The following is a 21,346-nucleotide window of genomic DNA, read 5'->3' on the forward strand; positions in this document are numbered from 1 at the left end:
GGCCCGTGGACGAGGCGCAAGGGACCCTGGCGCAGGTGGCGGCCCGCTCTCCGGGAGGCGACACGCAAGCCAGCATTGGCGGTCAGCACCCTTGGCCACGTCACAACCCCCGACGGCTGCGCGGGGATGGAGTTGAGGGGGCGCGGGAGGAGGGCTTGGGGGGCTGTGGCCGCAGCGGTCAGCATGCGCAGCTGAGGCCCGAACCAGGGAGGCGCCGTAGGGATGGAGTCCCACAGACTGGCCAGGCCTCCTGCCCAAGGAAGGGTCCCAGGGAGGCTGGGTGAAGATGGTGTCACAGCTCAGGCAGCGGGTGTGGAATGAATGTACACAGTTTGGGGGGGAGGGGGCTAGGGTTTTTGGTGGTTGTTTTGTATTTATTTTATATTGGGGTATGGTTGATTTACAATTAAAAAAAATTATTTTAGGAGGAGGCTAGGTTTCAAGTGAGCTGGGTGTGGGGCAGGCTTGTGACATCCACAGCAGAGGGTCAGGACTGGAGGGACTTGACGGTCAGGAGGCAGTGAGACGAGAGCGGATGAGACACGGCTGAGGGCACACGTGGCGCAAGACAGAGTGGGGACAGAAGCACACACGGGACAGGCCCTGACAGAGGTGCTCACGACGGAGACGAAGGAAGATCAGAAGGAAAAGCCAGAATCTCGTTGTCGGAGGTGATAACTGAACTGAAAGGATCACAAACTCGAGGGCTAAGGGTACGTTCCTTGATTTAGCAATTACGTCACATCAGCTGGGGACCAAGCAGAGGCTCTTGTCTAAGGAGGTCGGGAGGAGAAAGGATGCTTGAGAGCGCCGCATCCTAACCACTAGACTACCAGGGAAGTTGAGAAAGGATGCTGGAGATGGAGCACAATCAGGAGGGGCTGCCCTGCGTAGGAGCCACGGATGGAACAGGAGCGGCCAGGAAAGGTGCTCAGCACAGCATCCAGGACACAGTGAGCGCTCAGGTTACTTGTTCACTCACTGACCAACTCACTACCTACAACCTTACCAGGTGCCAGGCACTGTTCTGGGCCCTGTAGATATAGCACGTGAACACGACACCAAAACCCGGGCAGAGGAACTCAGATTCTAGTGGGGGAGACAGACAATAGACAAAATAAATAACTCAAGACGTCTGGTCGATTCCATAGTGGTAAATGCTAGGGAGAAAACATAAACTATGGAAAGAAGATTCAAAATGTTGAAGGAGGGAACAGAATTCTAGATCAGGTGGCCAGAGAAGGTCCCCACGTTTAAGTTGAGACCCAAAGGAAGTAAGAAAAGTACCTGTAATTAGGAAGTGAGGGAATAACACTCATTGTCACCACCACTGTCATTACCATTCTCAGGATGTTACTATTGCAGTAATAGGTTGTAATGATATCACCACCACTGTCCTTGCCATAATGAATGTCACTACCCTCGAGTAGCTTTGGCGGTGGCAGCCAGCAGCCACCATCCACGCTACGAGGGCCCTTTCGATGGAGAGCCAGGTACTGGGGAACCAGACATCACCCGACAGCCCGTCATCACAGCGCGCGCATGAGGCCGAGACACAGCTCAGAGGGGAACGTGACTTCGTACAGTCCCTGCAAAGAAAAAGCTGCTTCGCGTGTGTGCCGAGGGCAGCTGCCCCAGACCCGTCTTTCCTTCCCACCTGCAAGCAGGGATCCACCAGACGGGCCCTCCTCAGACCCAAAGGCAGTGACAAGAAGACATCTCTGGGACAGCAGGAAATGGCGACTGCAGCTCGAGGAGGTGCAGGTGGAGACAGTGTGCAATTCCGAGGTCCCAGTCGTGTCTCTACCGGAACAGTCCTCTGGATGAAAGTCAGCCAACTCCTTCCGGGAATAACGAAGACCTGGACATTCTTCTACGTGCCCAGCGCGGCGCGATGCTGAGAACAGGAGGCCATGTGTTAAGTTCTAACCGGATTACACTGAACGAGGGGACTGAGTTCTGCCTGTGATTGATACATACATTTTTTAAACAGATTAACTTTGACTAGTAATTATTCTTTGCATAAAAAAAAAAAGACAAGGAAGAAAAGGGAAATGAAAAGAATCCAAATCCTTGAGGACTCATGCTGTCTTCAATATGTTTAAGTGGCTACAAAATTTTTTAAAGTTACAATGTCAAGTGTTTTATTTCTCCGCAGTCACAAGTCACCTTCCGTGGGCAGGTGGCAGGTGGGACAGGAAACGTGACCTGTGGGTTCAAGAACAAACCCCATTCTTCACATGAGGTCATGGAAAAGTTTTGAAAATATCTTTGATGCGTTTTTAGATGCCTTTATTATCCAAAGGGAGCCAATATAGAACTTGTCATTAAAAAAATAGTAACCTCAAGATTAAAACATTATGGCTTAAGCAGCAGTCCTTAGAATATAGAAACATTTCCTTGTAAATGTCTGTGTAAACAGATTCCAGCATGTCCTTCCAGGCTTTGAAGTCAAAAGTTAAACCATTGTAATGGCCAAAGAAAAGCTGATGAAAGAAGAAAGTAAACAGGCCAATTACATTTTACTGCTCAAGGCAACAAGAACTTGCTACATTCTAAATATTATTATCATGGTCCTCGCCAGGCCGCACCCTATTTATTATAAAACATTTCACACACATATGTAACAGTATGTACCCTGTGTTTTCATGCTTCTCTAAGGGTTCCAGACACCAACTGCATCAACATCATCTGACTCCACTGCAAGGATAGAAAAAGTGAATCAGAGATGACGGAAAGATTCCGACTGTGCGACGCGCAGTGATGTAGCCAGGAAGCCAGCCGCCTCATCCCCAGGGAATCCTCCACCAAGGCGGGGAGTGCAGAGGAGGCGGGGAGGGAGGGCAGAACCACTGGCTGCTGGCCCACTTCACTGGATCTGCTAACGACTGAAGCAGCAGGACGTGAATTACCGTGGACTCACTGTCCTCCTCTAGAAATGCCCTCAGCCATCTCGCTGTGGTCGAAGCACTGGAAGCACTGAAGGACATCCGGGCTCCGTGCTAGCTGCTGAGCCAGGGCGCCCGCCATGTCCGGAGAGTCCCCGAGCCCGGAGCGCAGGAGGAACTCGACGCAGGTCGCGTGCTGCCCCGCGCAGGCCAGGTGCAGGGCTGGTGGGGAACAGAGGCGCCCAGCTCAGTGCAGCACCCTCAGCTGTACCGCCCGGTGAGCAGGACGCCCCTGATAAAAACACTGACTCTTTCAATCGCACAGACTTCCTAGTTCCATATTCTTCCCTATGTCTCTGCCTAGTCTGGATCAAAACATTTTTCCTTTTAAGAGCTGACTTGGTCAGAAATGGTTTTGAAAGTAATGAAACCAACGGGAGAGGATTTGAGAGACTTGTCTACAGCAACAGAGTAAGTTAATGTGAAAGAGGAGACTTTAAATGGTACCAAAGACATTTTCAAAGTCTTGAGACGTCTCCGTGTAAGTAAAAATATCACCATGAGTAAGAGTGATGTAACAGAAGAAAAACTGTGGACACATCTTCCCATTCTGGTTAGAAATTGGTGCTGAGGGTTTCCGGTGTGCTGTGAGCCCAACGATCCCGGGTCCTGCCTCCCTGTCGTGAGGAGAAAGTTTGCGTCCCTGGACTTAGTGACCTTCCTCTGCAGCCCTGGAGTGAGTGGCTGGTTACCTGTGAGTCGTGAAGCATCACAAGCTCCCACTAAACCCTTGCAAGATGGTCACTGGCGCACAGAGTGCTAACGAGAAGGTTTATTCTAAAGTCCAAGTCTAAGGAGTTAGTTCCGAAAATATCTTTCTGAGCTATGAATCTAAAAAGTTATAGTGATTAAGGTTTTAAAATACATTCCGGAGAGAGACGACCTATGAAGAATCTATGTAATACCTGGGGAGCTGGCGTGATCATGGATTAAGATAGAAAGTGCTTTGATGTCACATATGTTGTGTGGTTTAAAATAACAACAACAACAGTAATACCAGCAGCAGTGAGGCGTACTAGTCGTCATCGTTGCCACAGTAACAGCAGTAGTTCTACATCTTTGCAAAAGGAGGTGTTGTTTTAAGGAAAAGTTGCTGAGCTATTAGAGGAACAGTATTTAAAACCAATGTTTTTAACATGAAAGTCCATTGTTTATATTGTTTACATTCAGTTACTAATAATTTTCAAAGCACATATAAAACGAGGTCGTACCTGATCGATGTCTCTCATCCTTGGAGTTGATGTCAGCACCCAAGGATAAGAGCGTCTGGACTGTGCTTACATGTCCTTCCTGAGTGTTGAAATAAGCTTGTTACCACTGTATTGACGACAGAAGCAAGCCTTAAACATAAACTCTAATGCACATTAGGTGCTTTTTCTAAAGTACTCAACTGCTAAAACTGAATTTTCACATTTAAAGGAAGGCTTGTCACATCACTCTCGAAATCAAGCATAAATCATCAACGATGTAGATGATGTTTAGTTATTAGAATATAGATGATCAACTTTGTAGCCAGATTATTGACCACTATGGTTGGGTTTCCCTCAGTGTAAGGAGCATAAATCTTGTGATTTACTCAGAATACACAAATCTAAATCTCCCAAGCAAACACACTCCTTGCTAAATGTTGAGCGGAGAAATAAACTGGAAAAGAGTCTAACCTCCCCTGGATGGGGTTCTTATCACAGGTGGCATTTGCATCTGTGAAGCAATCGGTACACCTTCTCTCCAGCCAGTTAGCCTGTCAGTTCGTGCTGAGACCGAAACCAAGGCTGTGGGTTCAATCTTGCTTTTACCCCGCCGTGGCCACAGACCACACTCTTAGCCCACCCTCAACTGTATATCCACGTTCTCAAAGGGGGAACACAGGCAGGAGAGCGCAGTTCACTGGAAAAACATTTATTCCTGTTGCTAGAAAAACAAGTAAAGGCAGGTGGTCAATCATATGAAAGATAGCAGCTACTTTTCTAGCGAAAACTTCTGTGTGTCTTCAATACTTTACACATCAGAAAGTCCAGAAAATGCAATTCCCTTGTCTTAGTCAAAGAAATCTTCTGGGGACTTCTCTGGTGGTCCAGTGGGTGGGACGGCATGCTCCCAACGCGAGGGACCTGGGTTTGATCCCTGGTCGGGGAACTAGATCCTGTACACATGCCGCAACTAGGAGTCCGCATGCTGCAACGAAGATCCCATGTGCCTCAACTAAGACCCAGTGCAGCCAAAATAAACAAAGAAATCTTAAAAAAAAGAAAAAGAAAAAGAAAAAGAAATCTTCTGAAATTCAGTAAAAGGATAAGGAGCTAGAAATTTCATATGATGGATTTTTACAGCTTCAAATAACGTTATTCCTGAAAACAAAAAGGGGCGGGAGGGAACACAGAGCCCAGGCATTACATGGAGTAAAGGGCTCTTCTCAGCTTTTACCTAGAAACAAATGAAGGCAGGTTTCTATTTAAAGGGACACAGGGCAATTTCAAGAGTACATCACCGGCAATTTCTTTCTTCCATAGAGATGGAGCAAAAGAATCACAACTATGGGCTTACCCATCGGCAGGGCTCGGCAAGCCTCAGGGGGCAGGAGCACGGTTTTGGAAAGAAACAAACCTTAGCTGCGTAGTGAAGTGCTGTGAGGTGGGTGGAGGCTGTTCGCACATCTACGTCGATGCCAAGCTCAGAGACCAGGAACTGGATGGCCTCATTGTGCCCAGTGACTGCTGCCCAGTGGATGGCCTGGGCCCCCAGGGAGTCCTCGGCGGACACGCAAGCCTAGAGGTTGGGAGAGACGTGAACAAAAGTGAGGAGCAGAGACACCTGGGCCCACGGACCTTCTGACATTTTGGGAAAACTCTGTCTACATACATTTTCCAGGGCAGATGATACAGAGCTTTTGTCAGATTCTCAAAGGATGCTGGACCCCCCCAAAATGGTTAAGATTCAACGCTGTAAGGCTAAAGTGCCAAAAAAAGTATAGTTACTGGGGAAAGCCTGCTGTTATTACTACTATGAAACAGCTATGGTTTACTGAATACTTATTTTGCTAACCGCTTTATGTACATTACATTATTTAGTCCTTACAGTAACCCTGTGAAGAAGTGAAACTTGTCTCCGGCTTTGCAAATGGAAACACTGGTGCTTAAAGAGGTAAAAGGGGCCCAATGGGGAATGTGGCAGAGCTGAGGGTCGAACCCATGACCTAAATCACTGTGCTTCCTGTTCATCCCAGGATCTAAAACTTGTAGGAAGAACCAAAGGGGTAAAACCAAACCATTCCTATACCTTGTGTTTTTCGAGGAGCAGCCTGGCTACATGGACGTGTCCACACTGAACGGCGTCCATGAAGGGTGTGAGGCCACACGAGTCCCTGCAGTCGGGTTCATACTGGCACCTAGAGCCCAAACCCAAAGTTACAGCTGAGAACAGTCACTGCCTCAGAGTCAACGGTGCTGGCTCTTTGACCGCCTGCCTCACGGACAGTCCGTGAGACCCCGGAGTGCTCCCCTCCCACCGCAGCACCGGAACCGAGCTCTTTGAGAGCACGCTGCTTTCCCCGGCACACCTGCGCCTCCTCTAAGCTTCTCATCCCATTTTAGGGACTGTCTTCTCTCCAGCCACTCATGAAGAGCCTGGGAGTTCACCCCTCACCCTCACAGCCAACCCATTACCAAAAGCTCTCAATTCTACATCCACAATATTAAACAAAACTGCATCCTTCTCTCCGGCATCGTCTTCACCCCTCACGACCGAGTCCACAGGCAGTAGCCTCCTCCCCGTTTTTTCTCTTTGGTTCCGGCCCAGCTGTCCCGTTCTCAGTGCTAACAGCGATTGTTTCACGTAATTTGGGTATGTGACTAAATCCTTTGACTGCTTCCCAACCACAAAAGACAACGTCTGAAACCTCAACATGACCTCCATGGTCAGGATTATGTGGTACTTACTTCTCTGGGCTTCTCCGCCCCTCCTCCATGACCCCCAACTCCTGCCTGGTCCCGCTTTCTTCTCGGTCCCACAGCCTGTCCTTCTTCTTCCGTTCCTACCTTCTTCGTGGTCACACCTGTCTCCCCTTCTTCTCGGCCCTACCTCCCACCTGTCCCATCTTCTTCCGTTCCTGCCTTCAGTGGTCCTGCCTGTCCCACCTCCTTCTGCTCCCCCGATTGCCGGCTCTTTGCAGCCTTTGCACTTGTGGGTCCCCTCTGCTTGGAACATCCCAGCGCCATTCTTCACCTGGCCAATTCCAGGGCATCCTTCAAGTCGCAGCTTCAAGGGGACCTCCGAGGCCCATCCTCTCCCCCAGATCTACAGGACGACCCCTGCTCCCACATAGCACCGTGCACTTTTTCTTTGTAGTCTCATCACAGTTTGTAATTTTATGACATTTCTGCAACTGGGTGTCTGTTCTCGGCTTCCACACTAGCCTGCAGGCCGTTAGGGAAAGGACGGTGTTTACTGCTTATCCCCTGGTGCCCAACACACAGGAGGTGCTTAGAAAACGTCTGTTGAATGAAGGAAGGCGTATTTATGACTGCAGAGAACCAGGTACGTCCCAACACGCTGCAGGCAAGCCCTACAGAGTGAGGCTTTCGGGTGCTGCATTAGGCCTCCTCCTCTTCACTCATCTCCTAGGTAACCGCTTCCATCCTATGGATTCAACAGTCACTTCTTCACTGAAGAGGCCCCATCCTGTATCTCAGCCCACACCTCTCCTCTGGGCTAAGATCTCTAACTGCCTGCCAGACGTCTCTGCCTGAGTGTCTCACAGGTACATGCGACTCGACGTGTCCGAAAGTGACTCTGCCATCTTCTGCCCAAGCCCACCCCTCCTCCCCTTGGCAGGTGACAGCAACACAGCACCAGCTGCTTAAGCAAGACATCCGGCTGTCGTCCCGGAGCCTTCCTTCTCCCTCATTCCCTGTGTCAAATTATTCACGGAGATCTGGTGATTCTACCTCTCAAGTGTCTGCAGAGCTTTCTCTTCACCGTACAGTCAGCATCTTGGTGCAGCCACCGTTTCTCCCGTTTAACTGCAACAGCCACCTGACTGCGTTCACAGCACCCACGCTCGCTCCCCCTCCAATCCATCCTGCTTTGCAACGCGGGCATCTTTGAAAAATGCACATCTCATTATTCAGTGGCACCTTATATGTTGAGAACAAGACCTGGAACCCTCTCTTGGCGCCCAGGGTTTCCACTGGACCTGAATCGCCCTTCCTCTGCAGCCTCTTGGGACATACCACTCCCTGATCTTCTTGCAGTCTCTTCCGTGCACTGTGCTTGTCTCCAGCCCTGAGCATTCACGGTACTGTCACCCCTGCCTGGAATCCCCCCCAACCCTGCCCCCTACTTTCCACCTCCTCCAGGTCGTAGCATCAGTGTCACTGGGGCTGAGATCCCTCACCCCTGGGCCACAGCCCGTGCTGCTGTAGGGACCCCGCAATTCCCTGTAACCCTCATCAGACTCACACGATGTGGGCGGCATCTGTCCTCCCTGCCCGTCTGTGAGTTCCATGAGCAGGAACTCAGGGAATAATGGGGACACCACGTTATCTTGCTGCTGTGGTAGCCCCTGCGCTTGGTACAGTGAGCGCTGAGTGAGTATATGAGTGTTTGCTGAATGAACAGATAAAAGGGTAATTTTTTCCCAGGTTTGTTAGCTATTTTTGTTTCACTTTCTCTGTCTGCTTATGTCCTTTCTTCGTTTCTCTTTTGGTACCTTAGATTCTTGTTTTAAAAAAATTAATTAACTTTTTTGGCTGCATTGGGTCTTCACCGCTGCACGTGGGCTTTTCTCTAGTTGTGGTGAGCGGGGGCTACTCTTCGTTGTGGTGCACAGGCTGCTCAAGTGCGGTGGCTTCTCTTGTTGAGGACCATGGGCTCTGGAGCGAAGGCTCAGTAGTGGTGGCACGTGGGCTCAGTAGTTGCGGCACATGGGCTCAGCTGCTCTGTGGCATGTGGGATCTTTCCGGACCAGGGATGGAACCCGTGTCCCCTGCACTGGCAGGCAGATTCTTAACCACTGTGCCACCAGGGAAGTTCCCGTACCTTAGATTCTTTCTGCACAATTTGTCTGAGGTCTTTGTGTAGCAATGATATTAACTCTCTGTCAGAATTAGCAAATATTTTCCTCAATCTGCTGTTTTGCTCTTACCTCTGAAGGAGCACCTCTACTGCCTCTAAACAGCCGTGCATTGCTAGGAGGAGAGAGTTGAGAATGAGAGCTTTTTAGCACAAAAATAAAATGCTTCTTCCTTCCTGGCACCTCTCTCTGCCCCATCCCTCTAGCTGTGACCTCCAGTAAGGAGTATGAACTTAGGTACATGGCCACCGCCAGAGAAAAAGACAAGTTTAGCTGGAGGAGTGGTAAAGGGTGATGTTTTCACTCAACAGGTACGAGGCCCACACCTGATTATTTTGTCTTTATGACACTTTTATGGTGAATTTTCGATCCTAAGCCTACTTCCTCACTTTCATGCTACAAATCCCTAGGGCCAGTTTTTGCCCAGGAAATGTAAAACATTTTAAGAGTAATCCATGACAAAATAACCAGGAATTTAATTCTCCTGCTAGAAACAACAAAGATTTCGAGGGAGTTCCCTGGTGACCTGCTGGTTAGGATTGCGAGTTTTCTCTGCCGTGACCCAGGTTCAATCCCTGGTCGGGGAACTGAGATCCCACGAGACACAGCGTGGCCAAAAAAAATAAATAAATAAAAGAGATTTCGACTATCTGTTCTTCACTATTTTGTGTGAATGACAGGGCGCTGACTGTTTCTCTGCAAGCTGAGAGGAGCTCATCAAACAGCTGACGAGCAGTGTTTCCACTCGTGCAAAGTTCAATAAAGGACTCCTTGGTCCCTAACTGCCCACTGTGGCCAGAATAACTGTGCGCCTTCCTCCTCAGTGACACCATGTCACAGTCTTGATTTCAGAGAAATCTAAAAGCCCTGTATTCTAATTCAATGTACTACCCGGAAAGCTAAAGATTATGTCCTAAATGTCTTGATCTGAACTGTTGGGCTGTGTAATGCTCCTTTCGTTTTACACTGCCATGCTTTTGCTTTTAACTCATTTAAGATAATCTACACATATTCAGTTCAGGGTTAGAGATAATTACTCCAAACAATAAAAATGGTAGCCCAGATTTATATATGACATTATCACCAGATAATTCACACCCACCGAGCCCCTATATTAATTATAGACACCTGTATGTATTTAAATGGCCAGCACCGTGACAGGTGTTGCTGAGGATATAAGGGAACAGCCGCCTTTCCTTCTGCGTTTAATAATAATGTGAAAACGTTTGTGAAAACAGCAGCCGCAGCTGTCCTGTGCTCACTGTGCATCCAGCACTGCACTGAGAGACCTGCACGCTCCTTAATCCCCACCACCTTGTGATATGGGCTTCATCAATGTCATTATTTTGTGCTTGAGGAAACCTGCTCAAGAGACTAAGTTCCATGCCCAAGGTCAAAGACTCAGTAAGGAACAGAACCAGCCTACCATCTAACTAACTGGGGAGAAGACAGATGTATGCAAAAAGTCACCAAAAACAAGAAAGACGAGTGTGTTAAGGGCCGGGTGACATTGACTTTAGAAACTAAGCATTTGCCAAAATACTCCAAAGCTGCTCGTATTCCCTGCCCTCTATTCCCCCAACCCTCCGCTCCCCTGCGGGTGGCATCCGCACAGCTCCTGGCCACACCTGCCGTGTGCAGTGGGGTTCTCCCAATCTTGCTCTCTGTCTTCCAGGCGGTGGGGCAAACAGCGAGCAGGTACTGAAGGATCAGAGGGTCGCCTTCTCGGCTGGCAATGTGGAAACTGTTCCAGCCATCTTTGTTCTTCAGCAGTGGATTGGCGCCGTGCTCCACGAGGTCCTGGACCACCTCGAGATTCCTCCTTGTGCAAGCCATCATCAGAGGAGTCCTAAGGCCAATCGGGACAAGCTGTCAGACACAAGGACAGGCTGAGGCATTAGAAGCACGCGACCAGGGCTTCAGGAAAATGCACACCCTTGGCAGAGACAGAAGACCCAGAGGACTCAGAGGTCTGGGAAGCAGGACAACAGCTTTGGCTGGTAACTCCCCTGCCTGCCATGAGGACCCTGGGAGAAGCAACAAGGGGAAAATGATGGTGAAGTAGGTGCCCCTACAGGTGGGGAATATAGAGGAGGCAAATCTGCTTCTAAGCTAGTTTTTAGTATGGCACTGAATTGGGACAGAATTAGACAAAATCACAGACAGTTGTCCTGAATATTTGCATAAGAGGTACTCTGTTGGACTTATCCTATTCACTTCCATCGGTAATCGTTTATTAAAATGCGCTGAAAAGGAATTAGAAAAGAGCGTTTGACATAGTGCCTTGCCATAAGGAGCCCACATTGATGGAGCAAATAAAACGGCGTGATTATAAGTCTCTGAAATGATGTGTATCCACAATTATGGGAGAGTGAATTACATCACTATCAACTCCTCTCCTCCCACATCAATGACTCTGGGCTTCTGCCTTCTCATCTGCTACAACTCCTGGAAAGCTGGGGTGGGTCTTATTTACCTCCTGTTCCCAGGGTCTGGCCCAGCTGGAACTCAACATAACTAGAGGGGTCTCAGCCAGAATCTGTCCTCTGAGACTGCTTTGATATTACTGCATTACCAACACTGTTTTGATCTTTTAATTTTTGGTAACATGGTAATGACAGTGGATGAGAAATTGAGAGGGAGACACCCAGATAAATAAAGGCTGGAATCTTCAAGAAAGGCTTCACAAAGGGAATGAATCCAGGAAGGGACTTGAGAAAGCCAGCAAGGTGAGGAGGGCAAAGATGTGTCACTGTGACTGTACTTCTTACACAATCAAATGAAACGTGCCCTTTTAATGGTTGTTTGGGGAGACTGTTTCCTTAACCACAGAACTGTTTTGTGAACTATAAGAGGTAATAAGCCTCCACTGTCTTTAGACCAATGTACTAGCAGCACAAGAAAATCAGTCTTGTGCTTAGTCACAGCCAAAGAGCAAACCTCAAAAAGTAACCAGGCCTACTCCCCTCATGCACTTTTTTAGCTACATGGCTGTCTGATGTGGTTCTCGTTTATATCAGAACAGAAGTCCCTTGCAGATTCATTCAGGAATTTCATTATGTTATGTTATGAATCTTCAGATGTTCATAACCTCTAAGGAGGTGGACAGACATAGTGAGTACTGAAAATGATGTGGATCTAACAGAGTGGAATCGCTTTGTGTCACAGGTGGGCATCGTGACTGTGGAGGTGGTCCTGCGATAAAATCACACAGAGCACCCCACACACTCACTGTTCATATAACTGGTGAAATCCAGTAAGTATACTGATTGCAGCAATGTCAGTTTCTTCTTCTTGTCTTACTGTGGCCATAAGATGTTAACTTTGCGGGGGGAGGGTGCATGGGACTCCCACCAAATCTTTGCAAATTTCTGAGAACCTATAACTACGAATTTCAAAGTAGAAAACTAAAACAATGTCATTGGTGAAGTAATCGTTTAGCTAGACGTCCCCAGAAGAACATCCCGCGCTGGGGCTCACGCTATATGTAGTACCGGCCATTCGTAGTGTGATCATGTTCTATCTGATCTTGTTTACTGTTCTCTGCTCTCAGTCTGGAACAGAAGACTGGAGCAGCTAACCCCACAAGGGAGTCAACACAGTTCTGCTCTACAGGGGAAGGCTGAGGGGCTACGGCCTGGAGTGGGAATCTACGATTCTGCGGGAAAGTGTGGGCGTCTCTCCGCCAGTCCCGCCACCTACCAGTCACCCTTCTTCAGGCAGTCCACCGCGGCGCCTCGGCCCAGCAGGTACCGCAGGCAGTCCCGGTGGCCCATGCCGGCGGCCTCGTGCAGCGGCCGCTTGTAGTCTCGGTTGGCGGCCTCGAGGTCCAGGCCCCAGGCCTCGACCAGATAGGCCAGAATGTCCCGGCGGCCGTGGCGCGCGGCGCAGTGCAGGAGAGTGTCCCCGGACGGCCCCGCGCAGCCGGCGCGCCCCGCCGTCCGCAGCTCCTCCCGCAGGGTGCACAGCCGACCTTCCTGCACCAGCCGGCACAGCCGCCGCGGGTCCGCGGGCGCTGCCATAGCCCCGACTCCGCTCCCGGCCCGGCCCGGCCCGCCCCCGGGGCCCGCCCACAGGCCCCGCCCCGGGCCCGCCCCCAGGACCCTCCCCCAGGACCCTCCCCTGGACGGCCTCCCTCGGATGCCCCCAGCCCCGCCCAGCCGGCCCGGCCCCGCGCGGGCGCTCAGGTCTCCGGTTAACCACGCTCTCCACGGCCCGCCGCGAAAGCACGCTCGGAGGCTGCCGCCCGCACCGGTTTCACTTTGTCGCAAAACAGCAGGTGAACCGCGGGGCCGCCTCCGCCGGTCCCGGTCTCCGGCAGCTCTAGCCCTGGGGACGGGGTGGGGCCCGCCCACGGCCCCGCCCTCCGCAGCCGGTCCGCCCCACCCCTCCTGCCGCGGCCCCTCCGCGGGTCCTCGAGCTCGGAGGAACGCTGGGAAAGTTTCTGCTCGTCTCTTCCGCCCTAGCAGAGGCAGAACGGGGCGGGGCCCGCTAGCGGTAACCGCCCCTTCTCTAGGTCCGCGTTCCCATTGGCCGCCAGAGCCGTCCGTCAGCGGGCTCTTCCCTGGGCCGCGGCACGGGGCGGAGCTGGTGGCGGAAGTCCGCGGCGGGCTCGGGCTCGAGCTGCCCGGGGGACGCCGGGACTGGGAGGCCGAGCAGCCCTGCGGCGGCGGCAGGAACTCTGGTGCGGAGCGCCATAGTGCGTGAGGCCGCCGGCGGGGCAGGGGGCGCTGGCCGGCCCAGCCGTGTGGACGCTGAACCTTCAGGGTCCTCGGCTGGTCTGGCCTCGGGGCGCGGGGCGGTCCGCGGGGGTCGCGGGGCCCGGGGTGGGGGGCAGCGTGGGCGGGCGGTGGCGGCGAGGCGCGCGGGCGGGGGGCCTGGGACGCGGGAGCGCGGCGCCGAGGGAGTCGCGGGCCGTGGCCTCCGCCGTGGGCAGCCCGCGCTTCCTTTCCCCCTGCTGCGCTGCTTTGACCTTGGGCGAGTCATCTCCTGGGACCCTTCTGCCGGTTTCACTGGCAGCCTCTCTCCCCGAGTGTGAAGAGGGTCCAGGGGTTGTGGGAGGGCCATGAGCCGGGGCAGGGCGCGCAAGGGCTGAGCAGGCTGTGCGGGGTGAAGGGACACGTGAGGGTGCGTGTTGAGCTCTTCACCCCAGCTCCAGGGTGCTTGTCCCTGAACCCACCTGGTGTTTTCAGTTCCTTTAGAGATGACATGGGAGCAGCTGCTGCTTCCCAGGCCTGGGGACAGTTATGCTGTACATCTTGTATGGCACTTTGGTTTACAAAGCGCTTTACGTTAATTATCTCATCCGCAGACGACCGTGTGAGGAAGGCATCCTGACAGACGGGGAAATTGAGGCCTAAAGAAGTTAGCCATTTTCTCACGGGAGTACAGATAATAAAGACCCCTGGAAGGAAGCATGGTAGCTCCCGGTGAGGGTCTGCTAGTGCCTGGCACTTTGCTCAAACGGATGAAGGGAGATAAATGAAAACAGACCTCTGGTATGAAAACGAGCTCATTTGACTCGAGCGGATTGGAGTTGTGTAACTGAACGTGATGTGGACAGCCATCAGAGATAGAACCAGGGCCAGTATCAGCTTTGCCAAAGTCATTGTCCCCTTGTACTTTGCCACTTCAAAACAAGGAAGGCATAAAAGTGCTTTGAATTGCATCAGGTTTTAGGACATGGCAAGCGTTGCGCTTATTGCAATCTTGGTGTGGGTGGAAGTGCAAGTTGAGGTATCTGGTTTTCTCGCTTTTTGCTGCTACTCCGCCCCCCCATCCTAATTGCCACGACTCCACCTTCTCTTGCCTTAATGCCTCCAGTTTCCATGTTTTTAAAAACAAAACACGTTTGCAGTATATTTAAATTCAGATGGTTGGTCGTTTAACTGGTGTCCCACATGCAATTCCGCCCCTCCTGTCTTCTTTAGGAACTCATTTTGGTCTGTATTGCCGTTTGGATAACTAGGTGACAGTGTATTTGAATCTGTCCACAGCCCTTGTGGTTCTCTGGGGCAAGAACTTGGCGTAGAGGGGACAGATCTTGACAGTAAGCTAATGAATGGAGCTACTCTCGGGTCTCACAGGTTTCCCAGTTGATCTGCTTATCCTTTTTTGCAGGTGTTTGGGATGTGTGGCCTGCCCTGTAGTGAGTCATTTCACCCATGGCCTTCATTGGCATTGTGATTTGCTGCTTGGCCATCTTCTTTCTTTTTCCTTTTGTCGTATTTTGTGGTTCCCTAGCATTTGGTGATTTGACATGTTTTGTGACCTGTGAGTGTGTGAACACCACACTATTGGCATTGGACTTAGAACTCGAATTTCAGGTTTGTCATCAGCATCTCTCTCTGCTTGTCATCCCCTCTATCCTTCCCGGGCTGATGTTATTTGAAGATTGAATGTGAATTCTGTCTTTGCTGTCTATCTGTGGGATCACCTGCTCTTAGAGTGTCTCACCAAAGCATCTCAAATCTTATGTCTCCAGCTGTTACTCACAGACATTTTGAGGACTAGTCTCATATCTCAAAGAACCTCCTGGAGCTTAACCTGACATGCTACTGATAATTTAAAAAGAAACAAACAACCATTTTCAAAACTGAAAACTTTCATTCTGCCTTCACTCCTGGAAGAAGTGATTAAAATGAAAACACGATTTCTCCTTTACTCTTTATTTATTTATTTATTTGGCTGTGTTGAGTCTTCGTTGCTGCACACGGGCTTTCTCTAGTTGCAGAGAGTGGGGGCTACTCTTCATTGTGGTGCGAGGGCTTCTCATTGCGGTGGCCTCTCTCGTTGCAAAGCACGGGCTCTAGGCGCCTGGGCTTCAGTAGTTGCAGCACATGGGCTCAATAGTTGTGGTTCACGGGCTCTAGAGCACAGGCTCAATAGTTGTGGCACATGGGCTTAGTTGCTCCGTGGCATGTGGTATCTTCCTGGGGCAGGGATCGAACCCGTGTCCCCTGCATTGGCAGGCGGATTCTTACCCACTGCACCACCTAGGAAGTCCCTCCTTTATTCTTTAACGTGGTTAATGACATGATCATTGAGCTCTGGCTAGAAATGTCAGTTCCCTGTGTTGTTGTTTCTCTTCTCTCTCCGGTCCAAAAAAAACTTACTGGGCTTCACTTTTGCCTTCTCTCTATTTTTGCTGCTGCTGCCCGTAGGCCTTGACCACCTCGTGCCTTGGTTGGTAAAGTGACTTTCTGCCCTGTTTTCCTGACAATCTGCATGTGTACTTATCCTCTACCTGCCTCCGGAGTTACCATTCCAGCATGTTAATTTGATTGGGCATTGACCCTGCTTAGAAAAGCGAGGTGATTCTCCGAATTACCTACATGATAAAGTCCAAGTTCCTTGGCATTATATTTAAGGACCTTTATATTTTCTGTTTCCAAATTCGTTTCCGTCCTTGTCCACGACCCATGAGCGTCTTGTTTTAATGAAACCCGGCTTCCCACCACACCACTGCTGTGCTATTTCTCTGTGTTTCTGCAAATGTTGTTTCTTTTGCCTTCTCCTTATCCTACTCATCTTGCCAGGCTGAACTCTGCATGAAGCCTTTTTCATCCTTCCTAACTGGTCACTTTTCTTCATTTTGTAAGTGCATTTATGTAGCACCTGTAGTGCCTTACATACAGTAATTTGTGTGTGTTTTGAGAGCTGCCTTAGGGACAGGTGACATTTTTGAATCCTGTCTGAAATAGCATTTGACCCCAGAGATGCCAAGAGAGGAAGCCCTCATGGTGTTTGTAATGAATCTGGGACATCATAGATACTTAAAAGTGGTTGTGGAATAAATTGACAGTAGAAAAAAAAGCCTTCCAAGTCTATAAATATAAATTCTAGTCTGTAAATAATGGTTATTTTATTGTTTTTCTTTTCTTTCCCTATTCCTTCTTTTCCTTGTGAGAACCACACATAGAAAAGCTGTCTGCATTCTTGATTGCTGGAATCAGTGAGTGCTGTTCCAAGAGAGGAGCAGATATTTGTGGTGTGAGGGGACCTCGGTGAGGCTGGGCCTGCGAGCCTGGGCCTTTGAATTTGTAAGGAGGCAGGATGTGGTGCTGGCAGGGGCCCGGCTCTGCGTGGAGAGTGAGGGCTCTCGTGCTGTGTTTCTTCTCTGTGTTTGCTTCTTGGAGAGCTAAGGGGGTGAAAATATTTGGAAGCTTTTTGCTTTTGAGTGTACAGTATTTGGTGATATTTTCCTTCCACTTGCTGTTTTCTAAATACTTGCTATTAAATCTCTGGTTATGATGTTCCACAGTGATTTCTAAAAAGGGACAGAGAAATTAAAGCTGAGGTTCTTAGAAGCTGCTTTGAATATTTCTAAATGTGGAACTGAGAATATTGCCTTCCCTAGAAAGAACCCTGGACTCGAGGAGTCAGAAGACCTACGTTCCGTCACCTGCAAGCTGTGTTGTGACCTCAGGCCAGTCTTCCCCGAGCCCCAGTGTCATCCTGCCACAATCGCAGGATTGTACAGGGATCAGAGGAGGGGGCACGAAAGAACTTCAGAAGCTGTGAAGCACCTTGGAGCTGTAACATAGTGTAGGATTTCAGAGCCAAGGAAGACAACCTCAGCTTCTTCAGAGGGAAGTGCCCCAGTTGTGCGTGTGTTCATTTCCTTAATGTTCGTAGAGCAGTGTGTGTCGGGTGCTGGGCTGAGTGCCTCGCTCCTCCCACCAGACTATGAACTTTCAGTCCAGGGGTAGAAGACATGTTACTACACACGTAAACAGCAATTGAGAAGATGTTAATAAAACGTGCTATGGTAATAGTAATAATTTGTATGTAAACAACTCATATTAAATATAGTTGCACAGATAATTGTTGCAGGTGTGTCAGAGACATACAGGGTGGTTTTATTACTTAAGGGTGCTGCCTGGGTTAAATGAATACTTTCTGTCGCACTGGAGTTGGGGACCAACACTGTTCACGGTGCTCAGATTGGCTTCTCACGTCTCGCAGGATGCAATTTGACCTGGGAGGTACCCGCTCCTGGTAACAATGGGCTGGCTGTGGGCACCTCTGCTGTCTCACCGGACACAAGAGGGTGTCCACCTGATCTGCACGGGGCCCCTCCGAGAAGGACGGGAGGCTTGTGGGGTCTAACAGGATAAGGTTCAGTTTCTCTAGGTTAGCGACACTGCCCAGCTTGGGTCTTGTTATGAGCTGTTTCTCCAGTCAGACACTTGTGTGTGCGAGTTATCTTGATTTTTTTTTTTTTAAAGTGGTTATTTGATTATCTTTCCCTCCAGGAGTTGCAGGCACTTACTATCTTCAGCTTGTCCATTCAGGTCTGTAACCTGTAAATTTTGGAGGCCTTTTGGTATAAATTCTGGTAACAAAGGTAGGGGAAGAAAGGAAGTGACTTGATGACAATTTCAAATGATCCTGGACTGGTTAGGGTGGGCGTGACCGCAGTAACAGATCCAAACGTGACGACCTCAATCCAAGCTTGTTTCTCAATCCCATAACAGTCTTGGGGGTGTTGCAGGTTGTGTGTGTGTGTGAGTGTGTGTTGTAGGGGAGGAGCAGTGCTCTTTAAAGCAGTTATCTGAGGACCCAGGCTGCTGGAGAGTCTTCCTTTTTGAACGTGTGGCCTCTAAGATTCCCTGGGGTCACCTTCCCATTCCCTAGACGGGAGCAGAGGACGGAGGAAGGAGCAGGCTTTTACGGGCCATGCCTGCAAGAGGCGCACATCCCTGCATGCACAACGTGGGGCCTCCAGCCACCAGCACGACCGGGAAGCGTGGACCAGCTGTGTACCGAGCAGGATGGGAGCCAACCGTCTTCGCCACAAAACCAGGAGCACTCCATTTTGTTTTGTGTGACTTGTTTTATAAATTGTCTTGCAATCAAGAAGATGACAAAATGAAGCCAGGAGGCTTACAACAGAATTGAGGAGTCATAGCACGTACTTTAGGCGTCGGAGTAGCTGTTATTTTGCAGAGTGGTTGTGCTAAGTGCTGTGAGGAAGAAGCTGATGAGACACGCTCCCTGCCTTTTTGGAGCTGGTGGTCTCGTACAGGTTTGGTGATGCTTGTTCCAGGGGAGCTGAGGAGCGTGTGCCTGACTGGGGGCGGGGGTGGGAGGGACAGTTATCATCATCGAGTTGAAGAGATTGGTGGTTGGCAGAGGGCCAGACTCCAGGTGATGGGCACTTGGGAGTCAGATGCGAGGACCAGGACCTGTACGTGCAGTGCCAGTGGTCTGCTGGGTGGGGGGCTTTAGAAAGGAGGCCCGGGGTGGGGGCGGTATCCGTGAGGCGTCTCGCTGTGAGGGGGCCATCACAGAAAAGGCAGCATGGGAATGGGCAAAATTCCTCGTGACAAAATGGTTTTCATACTTTCCCAGTGTTTTCCTGTCCTGACATCTGGGAGATGTGACACATTTCTGTTAGTCCCTGTGGTAGACTCTCCAAGGGTCCGGACACCCACTGGCCTGGAGACGATTCTGCTGGGCACCTCTGCAGCCTCACGTAGTTTGGAAAGCCCGCGAGTGGTGGTCCTCTCCCTCCATCCCTTTAACGGTACACATTCATCATGGACCACTTTAACTTTGCTTCCTGAGAATCACAAGCAGCTTCTGGTAATAAGTGCCCTTTGGAGAGTGATGTGAAGGGCACCTGCTGTTGGGAGGAGGGAGGAGCGGCATGAGGTTTGGAGACTCAGGGAAGCAAGAGGTAGCAACTGAGCATCTTTATTTTGATAAAGTTATATTTGAACTGCTGGTTTAGAAGTATATTAATAAGAATAGGAGGTGGTTAGAATTTTACTATAGTAATATAATTTCACAAGAACATCCATGCTGTTAAAATGTAGGCATCTTTTAGGATGCTCAGCACAGTGTGGTCCATGTGTAATTCTGAGCTGATGGGCCTTGTCAGCCTCCGCGTGGGTGTTGCTCGGTGCTTTCATCTGTCTTGTCTGGTTCGAACTGCGTGACCGTGGTGTGAACTCCACGTGGCAGCTTGTCAGGGTCCTCCTTGTGATGAGAAGAAAACGGAGACTGTTAGTGATCGGTGCGTCCTCTGCGTGGAGGAGGTCTCCCAGCTCTGAATCCAAGCACATCACATGGCCTTTGACTTAAATGCCTTGTAAACTCCAGAGACAGGTGCGCGGGCCCCAGCTCCCCATGCAGTGAATCACAGCGCTTCATCTCTCAGAGACCTGAGAGGCAGAAAAAATAGTCTAGGTTTCTGACCTCTCGCCGAAGTCAGGAAAGTAAGAACAGTAAAAGTGCTAGCTCTGCCTCCCAGGTGATCATTCCAGATGGACAGTGTAGGCGGCTCTGCTGGTATCCGGAGGCCAGATGGCCCAGTCTAGGTGCCTCTGCCCCCAGCTGCTGGCCTTCGCTCCCATGGTGGCTTTGTGCGGGACCGCTCTGGGCTGTACCAGGACTCTGGAAGCAGAACACTTCCTGCGCACCAAGGTCCTGGGTCATGTGAAGTTGAGGGTCTGACATTGTTAATCCTATTCCTTTGTGATTTTACCTATGAAAACTTCCTCTCCAGGCCAGTTTAGCAATAGACCTTCACCTTCTTTAAATAAGATATTTTCTGTCTATTGGTAACTTTTCTCGACTGTCTCCAGTTCTAATTCTGGACATTGTATTTCCCAGCTCTGAAACACTTGGGAATGCTTGAAGAGAAAGCAGAGATGAGTCACACATCTGGGATCTAGTGTTAACAGGTTTATTGGCTGGAATTCTGCAGCTGCTCCTGTGGTTGAACCCAGTGTGTTTAGAGCGCCTGAATTAGGGGTCAGGGTTCATCAGTATAGTCATTCCAGGGTATCTGCAGGGGATTTGTTCCAGGACCCCCATGGCACCAAACTCCGAGAGGGCTCAGGTCCTTAGAGTCTACCCTACAGACAGGGACCTGCGGGGGGCTCCCACATCCCCAGGTTCAGTCAGCCACGTGTGTGTGAGTGATTTCCATCTGCAGTTGGTTGGCTTTGTAATGTGAAGGATAATTTTTTTAAAAGTCATGAAATATCCACGAAGTTTTTTTTTAAACTTCTGTTAAACCTTGAAAGAACTGAAATTTGAAGGGATCATTTCTGAAGATGCTAAGGGCTGAGAGGGTCTACTGATTAAGAATATAAGCTGTACCAGATATGCTCAGTAGTGTCTTGGTTTTAGACGTTTTCAGGCTTAAAGGAAATGTTGAGTGAGTTTGGCCTTTGATACTACAGTTTACTTGAGTATTTTTAGGGCCTGTGAAAATACAGTCCTGGCAGGAACTGATTTCTCTGTTGACCCACAGGCTTCCTGTAAAGGGTCACTTTATCACTCTTGTATCTGTTCTTGTCCTCTCCTTTTTTTT

General features: G+C 50.0%; 2 protein-coding genes across 17 annotated transcripts in view; one reads left to right on the forward strand and one right to left on the reverse strand.

The window, feature by feature from the left end:
• Positions 1 to 1,776: 1,776 nt before the first annotated feature.
• Positions 1,777 to 13,316, reverse strand: ANKRD16 (ankyrin repeat domain 16). 4 transcript variants are annotated; one of them, XR_009053326.1, is made up of 9 exons: positions 12,721 to 13,316; positions 10,647 to 10,867; positions 9,091 to 9,133; positions 6,225 to 6,333; positions 5,553 to 5,714; positions 4,160 to 4,238; positions 2,913 to 3,110; positions 2,638 to 2,700; positions 1,822 to 1,897 (listed from the first exon to the last, which is right to left on the reverse strand). XR_009053326.1 is itself a non-coding variant. In XM_057733232.1 (8 exons), exons 1-7 carry the CDS (start codon positions 13,038 to 13,040, stop codon positions 2,920 to 2,922), a joined length of 1,125 nt encoding a protein of 374 aa, XP_057589215.1. In that variant the 5' UTR covers positions 13,041 to 13,316; the 3' UTR covers positions 1,777 to 1,897; positions 2,913 to 2,919. The 4 variants fall into 4 exon arrangements, 2 of the variants coding, with proteins under 2 accessions (XP_057589215.1, XP_057589216.1); XM_057733232.1 differs by lacking the exon at positions 2,638 to 2,700 and having other exon boundaries at positions 1,777 to 1,897; XR_009053327.1 differs by lacking the exons at positions 1,822 to 1,897; positions 2,638 to 2,700 and having other exon boundaries at positions 3,018 to 3,110; positions 3,946 to 4,238.
• A 270-nt stretch (positions 13,317 to 13,586) lies between these two features.
• The window catches only part of FBH1 (F-box DNA helicase 1), a 58,661-nt gene continuing 50,901 nt past the window's right edge, over positions 13,587 to 21,346 (forward strand). For 3 of the 13 annotated variants that reach the window (XR_009053427.1, XR_009053426.1, XM_057733928.1), the window contains exon 1: positions 17,796 to 19,549. Coding sequence is in view for 6 of the 13 variants with exons in the window: in XM_057733928.1 (XP_057589911.1) it covers positions 19,324 to 19,549 (226 nt within the window). In the remaining 7 variants the exon portion in view is untranslated. Of the gene's footprint in view, positions 13,718 to 14,329; positions 14,517 to 17,795; positions 19,550 to 21,346 lie in introns of those variants that run through there. The other 10 variants (XR_009053425.1, XR_009053424.1, XM_057733925.1 and 7 more) reach the window with 8 other exon arrangements.

The sequence above is a fragment of the Hippopotamus amphibius genome, chromosome 4, assembly GCF_030028045.1.
Source record: "Hippopotamus amphibius kiboko isolate mHipAmp2 chromosome 4, mHipAmp2.hap2, whole genome shotgun sequence".
NCBI lineage: Eukaryota > Metazoa > Chordata > Mammalia > Artiodactyla > Hippopotamidae > Hippopotamus > Hippopotamus amphibius.